This window comes from Triturus cristatus, chromosome 3_2 (assembly GCF_964204655.1).
Source record: "Triturus cristatus chromosome 3_2, aTriCri1.1, whole genome shotgun sequence".
Taxonomy (NCBI): domain Eukaryota; kingdom Metazoa; phylum Chordata; class Amphibia; order Caudata; family Salamandridae; genus Triturus; species Triturus cristatus.
This window is the reverse complement of record NC_140584.1, coordinates 1,193,863,141-1,193,876,733: the sequence shown is the minus strand read 5'-3', so window position 1 is coordinate 1,193,876,733 and position 13,593 is coordinate 1,193,863,141. Positions and strand designations below refer to the sequence as shown.

At 42.3% G+C, this 13,593-nt stretch overlaps 1 protein-coding gene across 3 annotated transcripts in view; it reads left to right on the top strand.

Moving 5' to 3' along the window:
• The window catches only part of SPEG (striated muscle enriched protein kinase), a 1,671,639-nt gene that overhangs the window by 608,414 nt on the left and 1,049,632 nt on the right, over positions 1–13,593 (top strand). For all 3 annotated transcript variants that reach the window (XM_085650107.1, XM_085650106.1, XM_085650108.1), the window contains one exon: positions 2,424–2,647. In XM_085650107.1, the coding sequence (XP_085506233.1) occupies positions 2,424–2,647 (224 nt within the window). The remainder of the gene's footprint in view (positions 1–2,423; positions 2,648–13,593) is intronic.

Here is a 13,593-nt window from a genome sequence, read left to right as displayed (position 1 = left end):
CAGAGGCTTGCACACTCGTAACCTCACGGTCATTGTATACATTTGCAAGATATTACTGTCTGATTACAGGATGGATGGGCATCTGAGGTAACCTTCCATGTGTGATTTGAGTAAAATATTTCATATGTTCTATGTCCTCCCTTTCTCATCCTTATTTATGATTCCTCCTCTCACCGGTGTTTATGAATACTAGCAAAGATTCAAAAATGGAGAAGGGAAAGTTACTTAATTGTAACCCCATGTCTGCATCATGGAAATGCTCAATCAGTTTATGAACAACCCTTTCTCCTTCCTGGAAATAAAAGAAAATGTGGAGCTGGACAGCATGCCTAGATAGTCTAATATGAGAGCTTCAAGAGGAAATGGCTTTCAGTGGCTCAGGTTGTGCCTTTAGGGACAGCTAGGTCGGCCTGCAGCTTTAAAAGCACAGTGCAGCAGTTTTCCTCTGTGCATGAAAGAGCTGCATATGTGCATAGTGTTACTTATTTTTTCGTGATTAAAAAAAGGGACTGAACATGGCAAAAATCAGAGAGCACAGGTTTAGTTATAAATAAATATGTATTTAACCAAAACAAATATTTGTTGTCTGAAAATGGATCAAAGTGGGTGAACTGAAAGGTTGTACAATACTTTAATTAGAAATTTTAAAACTTTAAAAATTGTTCCGCTTGCAATATGCTGTCAATAAGCTGCACAGATTGTGAAGAAAAGAAGATGCCTTCTCTTTGAGGTGTTCCATTCCTGTGGTGAATAGGGTCCATGTGCAGTCTGGAGATTTAGAAAGCTATTGGCTACCTATATTTGATCATATTTGAGAAACTGCAGGCGAATGTTTCCATCCGCCTCGCTATACTAGGGGTTCTCATATAAATAAGAGGTGTTGCTTGAAGATATTAATTGGGGACTAATGTTTTCCAGACAGAAACCCTCTATATTGTACTTTTTAAATGTCGGAGGTAATGTGTAATTGTTAATGGAGACAATACTGCTAACACTGCTGATATAGAGTAGATGAACTCTAATTTGTGAGGCATGGGTGATTATTCTGCTAGTAGATGCATTTAGCCTACAATTAGCTCATGTATAGGATTGAGAGGGCAGAATGGTTGTGCCCAGTGCTTAATCTGAGCCGGTGGCTGCAACTGTGGGCCAAAAGCACTCATTCTTTGGAGGGGACAGGACTTATTTTCCCTCGTCAGACGTTGAACCGGAGCAAAAGAGACAAAAATAGAAAAGGAGAAAGGAGGAAGAGAAAAACATTGTCAAAAGGAAAAAGCAGGTGTGAAAATTAAGCTTATGAGATGGGCAGTGTCTAGTCGTGGATGAAAGAGGCATGAGGTGTAATAAAGACTAGAACTCAGCCAAGTATTTGGCTCCCCTGTCGAAAATGGGCTACTGAGTAAGACCTTGAGCCCCAGTACTTATTTTTTTACACAATAAGCACTAGTTGTGCCGTTGGTGTTTTCAGCTTTGATATTAAAAGGCATGACCCTCACTCCCTGTGCACAGCGTTGAATTGTCTCACTAAACCATTGTTTTCAAGCTTCTGGTCTTACTTTTGGTATTCGTTTTTGTATTACTCCGCATATACAATGTAATGTCGTATAGTTATATGATAATAAGAAAAAAACATTGGAGGATGGAATTTATGCAAGCAGGAGAATTTTGTGGCATTGGGAGTGGAGTATAACCTGTTGGGTCACCAGAGCCCCAAAGTGAATGTTGATCTGTGGTTTAGTTCTCTGGCCGCAAAATAACATTTCGGTTTACTATGAATGTCACTCCCTACCACAGAGACCAGACATTTCCTTTGCATACCTTTGAAAATGCAGGTACAGTCAAATACTATCGACTCTAAAATAAAATATTTATGACAATACAGTAAATAAACAGGTAGGGCCTGATTCACAAAAGTAAACTTGAATCAAAAGTCTAAGTGTAGACAAAAAGTCTAACTTAGAACAAAAGTCTAACTTTAAAGTTAGACTTTCGGTTTACATTTACCTCCGTGACTCGGGCCCCTAGCGTTTTTTTCGGTGGGTCTGTATGCACTTATAGTAAAGGAAAACATGACAGTGTGAAGCGCTTTCCAGTTGCACTCTTATTAAACTGACAGAAGACAGTTCTGCATGCATCAATGTCCATGACATAAATTGTCCCTGACGGCGGTTCCTATCAATGTACAAAGATGATTGCTGGGTCAGTGGTCATCTCTAAATTTGACAGACGGACGCCTGTCAAGATGCCGGAGTTAATGTCCTCCATCACCCTGATGGATGGAGCACTGTCCATTCAATGCTAAATCAGGCCCCACATTTGCATAAGGTATTTCACAAAGTCATAGCTAATGTTTGTCCCTTCTCCAGTCAAGGTTTTTGAGTTGTGTGCTTCGCAATTAAACAATGTTTTACCTTCTTCTATAGCTCCTACAGTGGACCCACGTTCGCATCTTGGGACCTCTACAGATCTGGTTAGCCCCATCACATCAGACGATGAGTACCTGAGCCCTGTGGAGGAGATGACAGAATTTGGTTCCCCGCTTCATCGACCTGCGATTGTAATGAAGTCTCAGCCCCCTCCCAGAGATGAGCTGGACCAGTCAAAGAGTTCTGTGGACACACGCTTTAAAGCACCGCCTACATTTGAGGTTAGAAGTTATTGGAGACTAACTGAAATGAGGGGCCTGTGCTCTGTTGAATAAGAGGGAACCATACACAAACACACATCCCGCCTCCTTCTGATGATAACCTCGTAAATTCTGTATAAATGGAATCTTTAGTGAGCAAAGTGTCCAACAGCATGAGTATATAGCAGTCATTTTATGTTTTCAGTCCAAAGTGGAAACCTTACCCTAATAACAAAAACATAATCCTCTCACTGTTAGAAAGTAATACCCTGAGAGGTGGACTCTGATTCATAGCTAAGACCTACCATATCTTTCCCTCTAAGAGCTGCTTTTCCTCCTTAGACATTGTGGCCTCATGGTACCTCACAGGGGCAGATCACAGACATTTTTTATTTATAAAGCCTATGAGGTCATATTTCAAGTTTGGTGGCATATCAATATATTCTTAAGGGTATTAGTAGACATGGACGTATGAGAGTGGATGAGTGCTATCTGACCCTAAGGGTAAATGTGCTTGAATATTTATATCTTACAAGGGGAAGTACAATTTTTCTACTGTTCAGTAGTACCCTATTCCCTTAGTGTGTGGGACCACCTTGCTAGTGTAGCAACCATTTTTATTTATAGCCAAATATAGACACATTGTAATTCAAACTGTTTTACAGAAAGATACAACGAACAGTGATCAATATAGTATGTCTGGAAAGAGAAAATCAAGCATAAAGCTAGACATTTACATAATAATTGAGATTAGAATTATTTTTAGACCTGATCGTAATCAAATCAAAATGGGTAGTCAGAATTTTTTTTCTCAGCCATAATGGGCTTGTAGTGTTTCCTGACAGGTTGACCAGGCCCAATCTACCCTCGTGCTCTAGTCACAAAAGTTATATGTCGGCATGCACCACTCTCCGGGGATTTTACTGGGCAATCCTGGATTACCCAGGAACGGTATATAGTCAGTTCACTACTTAATATCTCAGTTCCTTGTCATAACAACAAGTCACTGCAGGTGAGGAGAAGCCTGGTAGGGAGGAATGTTTGGTGTAGATAGAGGTGCCCTTCAGAGAAGTGACAGTGATTCTGCTAAACATAAGGCTGCCCTAGTGAGAAGTGTAGGTACAGTCCACTTGAGAATATAGCAATTTTACTAGGACCTGCTGGTAGTGTCCTTTTAAAAGAAAAGTGGTTCTGGTCAGAAGTAGTGGTGCAGTCCCTTGAAAGTATAGCACCCCAATTGGTAAGTGCTGCTGGGTTCCCATACTTCCCACTCGTGTGCAATCTGCTGCCCAAGAGGAAAGCATGGAGCTCATATCCGATGGTTCTGTCGAATGATGTGCTTTGCACATTTACATGCCCAATTTGCCAAAGATTTAGGCAAGCCTGGCTTAGTGGTGTAATTAAATGGATGAGGGCATGTGCAGGGGAGGATACTGGGAGTGAGAGGGAATTGGTTGAAAAAGGTTACAGCTCATCATGGTGAAGGTATTATCTTAGAAGAGTAACTTGTTCGGTTGTATAATACAAAGATGGTCTCAAACTGCAAGAACAGTAGCATCACTGTGAAAATATAGTACAACAGTGTAACATAGAAAAAAAGTTGTGTAACTCAGTACCCTCAGTTTTGCAGGGGTCATGGAATGGTAACTTTAAAAATAAGCAGTGATAATAACGATTGTTGGTATTTGCGATCTCCTAAGTATTTTTAATGGAAACATGGTGTATTTATTAATTCATAAATACATGTTTACATTTTTGCATGGTATGTGTGAATCCTTGTGTGCAATGCTTATGTTCTTCAGCACAGGATCTTTTGTATGTGTACTTGGCTTCTGATTATTGTCCAAGATTTTTCCATTTCACTTGATGGTTTGCCTCTCTGAAGGTCCTTCAAGGATAGATATTTACTGGGAGTCTGTTTTTTTTCTGGGGTTGGTTGCATTTAATTAATTGATAATTTCAGAGAGCTTCATAGTGCCTAAAGCAATACACAGGCAATTGCTGCAGCTCAGATAATTTTCCTAGTTGTATTATGCTTCCCTCAACAGAAGACTGGAAGAGCTTTGGATTGGACTTTCTCACTATAGGGCAGTGGCTTGCTTGAAAGACTATTATTGGCTGAATTTCTTGAGACTATTTGTTTAAGATATCTTTATTTCATTTTCTGCATTTACTGCACAAAAACAATAATTTCATAACATGTAAGAATTGCACCAACACACCATCCGACTTTTGACTTACAGAAGGCACAGCCCAAACCATTTTTCAACACAGTTAAGACCACATATACATGTTCACTATAATCATTCTATCTACCTGCATAATCTCAGTAGAATTTCACAGATTCATGGACATCTTCCATCAGGTGGGTGCCCCAAATTCCTTGATTACTTTTGCTACAGTCCCAAGTCTTCTAGTTTATTCTAGGTTCTTGTGAATTTCATTTTATTTCTTTAGCTAGGTACATTCTCCCATGTTTCTAATCCAGCCTTCTACAATAGGCATTTTGGGGCATTGCCAATCGCCTTTTAGCCTACAGGAGGGTAAAATGAATAAACTATTTTCTATTCTTATTTTTAGATAGGCTAGATCCTATACCTAGGAGGCGCATATGTGACTTTTTTGTATATATCTCTCACTTGTTTTCAACACCCATTCACTTGCACACAATACGTTGCCCCTTGCTGTTTACATTTAGGACATTACACACTATTGGTTGGATCATATTTGCGCAATATAGCCGGTGTTGTATACATTGTATGAATGAAGTGAAAGTGTATCAGCCTAAATCCGACTTTTCAATTTTGTCTGAATATTAGAAAAGTTTGTATTAAAGGTGTTCTCTTTATTGATGATTTATGTATTACCGCTGCTGCTGCTGAAACAGTTGGGTAGAGCTTTCATTGAGCTGTACAGACAGTAAAGTCTACACGGAAGCCAGCCTATTCAGGCTGTCCAAAGGAGTTACTTTATTAGTAAGATCATAGATTTTACTGTTTATTTAATTAAAAAGGTTTTGTAAAGGTCTGGGTGTTTCCTTTTGGTTAGTAGTGTCTTCAATTACAACTCTATTCTCTACGGTATTCAATAAAAGCATGCGTGTATAGCTTAGTTTTCTAAGTTTCCTCAACTGCTTATGTTTGGGATCTGATCTTAATGTAGACCTCGTACACCCAATCATCAAGCTATATGTTTCAGCCTTCCAAATGGTCATCAGCAGATTAATTGGGTGGATACTGAATGTAGATTTCTGGTTGAAATACAATGAGGAGCTAGTTTCTGTATGTAGTGTGTCCCTTTGCCTGAATATGCATTATGAATGGTGCAGAGATGCATACATTTGATGCTTGTCTCCAGTTGCATACAGTGAAGTGCTTTGAGAAATGTTATAGTGTGGTCACACTTGAAGAGGTTCAAACACATTATGTCTATCTGGTTCTGACTTCTGGTAAAGAGTGCAGCTAATAACATATATGTAACTCTTGGTAGTGCCGCTCAGTGGTCAATTTGAAGTAGAGGGAGAAGAAGAATGAAGGTTGACACCCTTAACTTAGTGATATACTAGGGGGTAGAATGTGACAATGTGAGAGTTGAAATGTATCTCCACATTCATCACTTTTAAAGAAGTTGGTGGAGGTTTTCTTATAAAGAGGCAGGCGGGCGCAAATTCTCTTGTTACTATATTCTCACATTTTCTCCCTTTCTGCAGAGGAAACCTGTCATCCTTAGGAACACATGATTTAATCAAGAGTTGGTTTTTATAAGAGTTCTCATTTTTATCTAATCGAAACATGATTTGAGTATCTTCTTCTTTGATTGTTTAAGAAGGAGGTTTATTGGTAATCTGTTGGGGGGACTGGGTCTTTTAGAAATTTTTATTACCACAATTGATCCCTTGCTATTGACTCCTTTGAATGCCTGGGAAGACAAAGGCCTGTAAAAGTCTTGGTGGTCTAGCAACTAAATTAGATAGTCACAGTTTATAGAACAAGGTAGTCAAACCACATGTGCCTGGAGTTTAAAGTAGTGAACTAATGAGAAGAGCCATGTAACTGCTATTGGACGGTGGATTCTTGTAGGGGGTAGGTATGCACCTACCAGTAGCAATAAGGCCACCAACGCAATATAAGGTCCAATCAAGGCTCAATAAATTATTCCCTTGCTCAACCCTTGGTAGCTTGCAACGAACAGGCAGGCTTACAATAGGAGACAGGTGTAGAAAGCATTTAAAAACACCTATACATTAAATAAGTAAGACACAACACAAAATAAAAATCCCACACACATTTATAAAAATAGGACGTATTTTTATCCTTAGACACCAAAACAACAATATGAATTTTTAAAGTATAAATATTTTCTTGTGCTTAAAAACATATAGTGCCATATTGGGACATCTGGTGGCGTTTTACCGTGACAAAGTCAACGTTTGAGGCCAACTGTGATGGAGCCCTAGTTGGATACTCTAAGCGGGAGGCCTCAGTCTAACTTCTACATGCGCACTTAGAAACCTTTCTTGAAGATTTTCTCCCGACGTTGATCGCACCTCTCCAACAGGCTAGATTTGCAGCGTCTTTGTCGGCTTGGTTCAGTGAGAGCCTCGGTCAGCTCCTGGAAGTCTTGAACTCCAGAGCTTTCAGTGGGACGAACCTCAAATCTAGGCTGAGTCACGGTGCAAGGTAGTTGGCTTGACTCTTGATGTCAGGTCGGTCACCTTATGGAGCTTTTCCAAAAGCTGCTTCAAACTTCTTCAAACACCTGGAACTTCACCCTAAAGTTTCTCCTGAGGGTTCAAAGTGTCCTAACCACAAATCAAAGGTTCTACAGTCTCTGAGTTGCTCCTCAGAAGTTGGAATTAGAGTTCCCACAATGCACCTGCCCACATCCCTTAAAACCCAGCTGAAAGCGGTCAGCTGGGTTCTTCTTCCTGGAGATGACGCAGGTGAAGCTCTACTAACCTGTTGCTTTCAGGGAGTACACTCCTTCACTTTTTGAAACAAGGCAAAGTCTTTAGGGCTGTAGTTCGTTACTGTGCATGAGGTACAGTCATTCAGAGTGCAGTCCTCTTGGTGCAGGCTAGGGTTCCAGCAGGGCAGCCGTTCATCTTCTTGTAGTTTCAGGCAGCAGATCCAAGTTGCTATGCAGCTCTCTCATATTTATCCAGTGTGCTGCGGTGACAAGCAGGGTGGCACCCCTGACCAATGGGGTGCAGGGCGCCACCCAAAAGCATGATAGCTACCTCCAAAGTGTGGCATAATCTTGTCCCACAAAACACTGTACTTTAAAATTCCAAATGGATAATCTTTCTCTTGTGGAGTGAAGACCTGGCTAAGCCAACCTACGGTTGTGGCTCATTTCCCTTAGCACTCCCCCTTCCAGATCTTCTGCAAATTCAATTCTTGGGGGTCCCATCTACAAGGGAGTACAGAACGAGTGGTTAGGCCTGGCTGCATTCTTACTGTCCTGCTCTCTCTGAAGATCAGTTTGATTACCCTGCCCCCTTCCTGGCCTGTTCCCTGCAGCTGCAGATCTCCCCCCTCTAGATAACCTCTGCCTCTACGCAGGCCACTTATCTCCTCATCAAAGTCAGAGTTTGAGGCCAACCGGATTTACTAAGTGGGAGACGTCGGTCAAACGTATACCTTCATACTCAGAAACATTGCTGGAGGATTTTTTCTATGTCAATAGGGCCTCTCCAGCAGGCCAGATTCACAGCAGCTTCATCTGCTTAGTTCAGCGGGAGCCCATAGTCAACTCCTGGAAGTCTTGAACTGCTGAGCTTTCAGCGGGACAAACCTGTAATCCAGGTCTGGTCGCAGTGTGAGGTAGTCGGCTTCACTCTCAAAGTCGTGTTGGTCACCTTACGGAGCTTTTTCTAAAAGTTGCTCCAAACTTCTGGAACTTCTTCCTGGAGTTCCTCTTGAGGGTTCAAAGTGTTCCAAACACAAATCCAAGGTTTCAGAGTCTTGAGTTGCTTACCGGAAGTTGGGACTACAGTTCCCACAATGCACCTGGCCAAATTCTCTAAATCCCAGCTAAAGGCGGTCAGCTGGGTTCTTCTTGCTGGAGATGATGCAGGTGAAGCTCTTTTAACCTGTTGCTTTCAGAAAGTCCACTCCTCTTTTTGAAGCAAAGCAAAGTCCTTTGGGCTGTAGTTCCTTAGTGTGCAGCAGGCACAGTCATTCAAAGTGCACTCTCCCTTGCTACGGTGCTGTGCATCAATAAGACCAGAACAGGAGGTCGTTCTTTCTCCTTCCTCGCGGCCAAGGCATGGAACACCCTCCCTCTCTACCTCCGTCAGACATCTACACTCTCCAAGTTCATGAAGGACGTGAAGACCTGGCTCTTCGACGAATCACAATGAATTTCCGGGAGCTGCGCCTCCCCACTCAGCGCCTTGAGACCCTTTCGGGTGAGTAGTGCTCTTTACCAACCCTTAATTGATTAATTAACTCTTCTTGATGCAGGCCTGGGTTCTAGCAAGGCAGACCTTATTCTTTATCCTGCGTGCTGTGTTGGCAAGCGGGGGGCACTCCCTGACCAGTGGGTTACAGGATGCCACCTAAAGGCATGGCAGCTTCTTCCAAAGTGTAGCATATTATTGTCCCGCAAACCACTGTACTTTAAAATTCAAAATGGAGAGTCTTTTTTTTTGGAGTGAAGACCTGGCTAAGTCATCCTTCTGGTGTGACTCATTTCCCTTAACACTTTCCCTTCCAGACCTTCTGCAAACTCCATTCCTGGGGGTCTCATCTGGCTGGGGGGGTGGGTACAAGACAATGGGGTAGGCCTGTCTTGCATTTTTACTGACCTTCTCTCTTTGAAGATCAGTTTGATTACCCAGCCCCCTTCCTGGCTTGTTCTCTGCAGCTACAGATCTCCCCACACCAGATAACCTCTGCATCCATGCAGGTCACTTATCATCTCATCAAAGCAGTTTGGCTCCGCCTTGCAAGATTGGACAATTAGGAGATGCTGCTAGAAGGCTGGGCTTTGGTTCACAGAAAAGAAAATTCTATAACTTCTTTTCTGTACTAGTTATCGTAAATTAAACAGTGGCAAATTGTTGGAGTTATCATTACCAATCGTTTAAGTCCTTGAAATATTATTTTAGCTCACTCCTGTGAATAGATTGACTTTATTAAATTATTCCCATGTTAGCCTATAGAGCTAAAAGGCTACATTGGGAAAAAAACTAAATTGGCAGTTTTTCCCTTACCAAGGCATATAAAATATCTTTTAAAATGCCCCTGCTTATTTTTTACATGGCACCCTACCTGGGGGACACCTAGGGTAGACCTTAGGGGTGACTTACATATAACAAAAATGTAGTTTAGCACTTTAGAAGTATCTTTAAATCAAGTGATATATCAAAAAGGACCTGTGAGGAGAGAACATAAATTAAGAGCAATCGGAAAAAGAAAGATTGTTCAGCTGGTGAAGGGAGTAGATTAAAGATAGCATCAGAGCTATTGTAGTATATGGTCGTTCATTATTTGCCACTTGACATGTTTTTTTAAAGAGGTAGTTGAAGGGTTGGATCTGATCTCAGGAGGAAGAGCATTCCAGATTCTAGGAGCAAGACACGAGAAGGCATGGTTGTAAGTTCTTTTCTTATTGAATTTGGGTGGTTTCAAAAGTAGAGTATTAGAGCTTCTTAAGTTTCGACTCGAGCCAGATAGCTTACGTTTTTTTGCTAGGTAGACGGGGGTGTTGTAGTGAATCGCTTTGTGTCAGGCAAGCAATCTTGAAGCGAATCCTTGCTTCAATGGATAGTCAGTTAAGCTGAATTAAGTCCGAGGTGATATGCTCATGTTTTATGGAACCTGTGATGAGTCTGGCCGAAGCATTAAGGGTAGCTTTAAGTGGAGCCAGACTTGCTTTAGGAAGGTCTGCAAGGGTCACCAACCCATAATCCAAGCGTGAGATAACTAGTGATTGCAAAGCCGTCTGGATGTCCTCCAGAGGCAAGAATGGCTTGACTCATGATGTCTGCATCATCTGCCTTCCGGCGAGCCATATTCCTGACAGGTGTCTGCAATGCAGGAATTTTACAGGCTCACCTCGAGGGACAGGGAGAAAGAAGATTTGCCTCTGTGGTACAGAGGAGCGATGCAGGCAACAGGTGCAATCAGAAGGAGGGACATCCAGAGAGCAAGGAGATGATTAGTCCACTACCAGGGCTCTTCCGCCTTCCTCTGAAGACCCTAGAAAATGACATGGTTCCTGGTCAATATCGAGAGCATCGACATTGAGACAAGGTACAGTCCCTACATTTTTGCTGTTGAGGGCTTGGTTGACATCAAAGAGGAGAAGACGTTTGACGTTGAGGTATAGAAGGTGAATGTCGAAGGATAGCATGACATCGAGGCACAGGAAAAGTTAGAGTCTGTTGAAGTCGAGACAGTAAAGAATCGACGTCAAGAAGTCTGTTGATGTCGAGACAATCTAGACCAGTGGAGAAAGTCATAAAATCAAGACCTAGACATCTACCATCCTCTTCTGACTCTGAATACTCCAATGCATGTTCTCTATAGTCGCCTATCCTGCTTCCAGACTCTCCTACGCATCATCTATCTCTGACTCCACCTCCTCCTGTGCCTCTGCCACTGCCTTTGCCAGTGCCCCTTCCACAACCACAACCTGTGGATACCTCTCCCCCGAGGACCGTATCTTCTCCTCAACGATCACATTCCAGATCTTGTCATTGTTTAAGGCATTCCAGGTATCACCATAGGTCCTGGTGTTCCTCGTCACAACCATCCTCTAAACACACACATTGCCATCATGCGTCCAGGTCCAGTTCTGGAGCCCCTCCAAGATGTCGTACGACCTGTTATTCTTTGTCTTCCTCCTCCAGCGCTGGAAGATATTCACTAATAGTATCTGATTCTGCCCAACCAAGGGTCTCTCCAGTGTGTGGCATAAACACCATGTGCAAGGGGCATCAAAACTGAACATTGCAATGCCAGCTCCCACTCCATCTACATCAGTGTTTTTTAAGACGCTTCCTCACCAAACAACATTTAGACCACTCCTACCACTGGTTTGAGGTCTATTGGAACCAGCCATGGAGCTGTTCCTTACATCGGCTTTAGCCAAATTGGCTTCGTCGAGGCTACAAAAGAAGTACAGAAATCTAGAGTAGGACCCACTATTTTTCTTCTCATACCCTCCCTAAGATTCTGTGGTGATTCTTACGGCAAAGAAACGGCATTCCACTACTTCTTCATCTACAGTGCCACCAGGCAGAGAGAGACAGAACTTACACTCAGTGGGGCACAAGGTTTGTGGTACAACTGCCACCTCCATGAAAGCAGCAAGTGTGTCATATGACAGAGCCTTGTGGGACTCTTTAGAAAGGTTTGCAGAAGACCTCCTCAGTGATTAACAAGAGGTTTTCCTTGATGAAGGCATGATGGTCTCCAACCAAATCATTAGTGCTGCTGCCGACTTGTCATTACTGGCAGCCCATGAGTACTGCCATGATTTGGCCCTAAGAAGGCAATCTTGGCTTTGTCTCACGCCCTTAAACAAAAATCCCAACAACGTATTCACAATCTTCCCTTCTCGGAATCCTTATTCGGCAGTCATACCGATGATTAGATGGCTTGGATGAAGTCTGAGATGGTGACCCTGAAGGCGGTCGGTCTCGAGAAACAAAAAGAAAAGCTAAAGCACACCTACAAGCCTTATCAATGAAGTTTTTCGAACCTATCAATGGTACCAAGGTCACCAACAGCAGTAGCAGCAAAGACCTTATCAACAACAATGTCGCCAACCCAGAGGAGAAGCTAGCCACCAGCCTGCTCAAGGGGGAAAACCTGCAGCAGCCTCCACTGGGAACCCAAAGCAGCCCTGGCAAATTTTGTCAGACCAGCCATACCATGCATAGTGAGTGCAGCGAGCGAGCCTGACCACTATAAAGGGGGGCTTTGGGGGATTGTCCCCCAGTAAATTTGGGGGAAAATGGTGCATTCTACAACACATTTGTAATTTTATTTTCAATTGTATTAGCTTTTAAAGTATAGCAAATGATGACCTTACTGTGTAACTGAATACAACAGTCTTTGTTGGGGCTCTTCAATGATTCCCTCACTGTCACCCTCCAGCAGTATGTTTCATCTCTCCATAGTCCCTTTCTCACATGTATTTCATTTGTTTTAGACCACCTCTCATACCAGTGTAGGGTGTCAGAGCACTTTACATCACACACACATACACAGACAATTAATCATATGTGTGTAAATCACTGTGTAGGAAATGTTACATAAGGCAAAGGGCACTGCAAGGTGTGGGATTCGCATATCATTCATACTGGTAGGCATTTTCTAAGAGTGCTTGGTCTGGATATGCACAAAACTCAGGATTCAGAACATAACACAGGGGGTAGGGTTGACTTTAATGATAAGCATGTATTTCTACCCAAGCAAACCTTTTTTAGCAACATCAGGATAATGAAAGACTGGGGAAAAAAACTAACTTTCTAACCTGTGCCATGCAGTTTGCATGCAGCTCTTTGATGGCATTTTATAGCTCACTGTCCTAGAATACAAATGTAACTTATGACCTGCACAGTAAAAAAATAATCTCTTTGACAAAAGCAGTAACCCACTGAGCTATGCACATAAAATACTGTTCTTTGATATGCATGGTACATATTCTTTGCAGCAGGCATATTGACCTGTGCACTACCTGAGATGAGTCAAAACTGCCCTAGGCAAAACTCCCATCTCTCTCCAGAAGATTCATTAACCACTAGAGTTATCTTGACACTTTTATTGTTGCCCAAAAACTGCTGGATACAAAAGAACTTTGCAGCGCTTTTGAAAATGATACACTGCTACAAAACAAAATACGCCAGGGAGACTGGCTTTGTTCGATAGGCCTCTAAGATGCGCACTTTCTCCTTCCAATAGCCAGGAACCACCACAAATTCTTGAGGTTTGTTGTAGGTCACAATCACT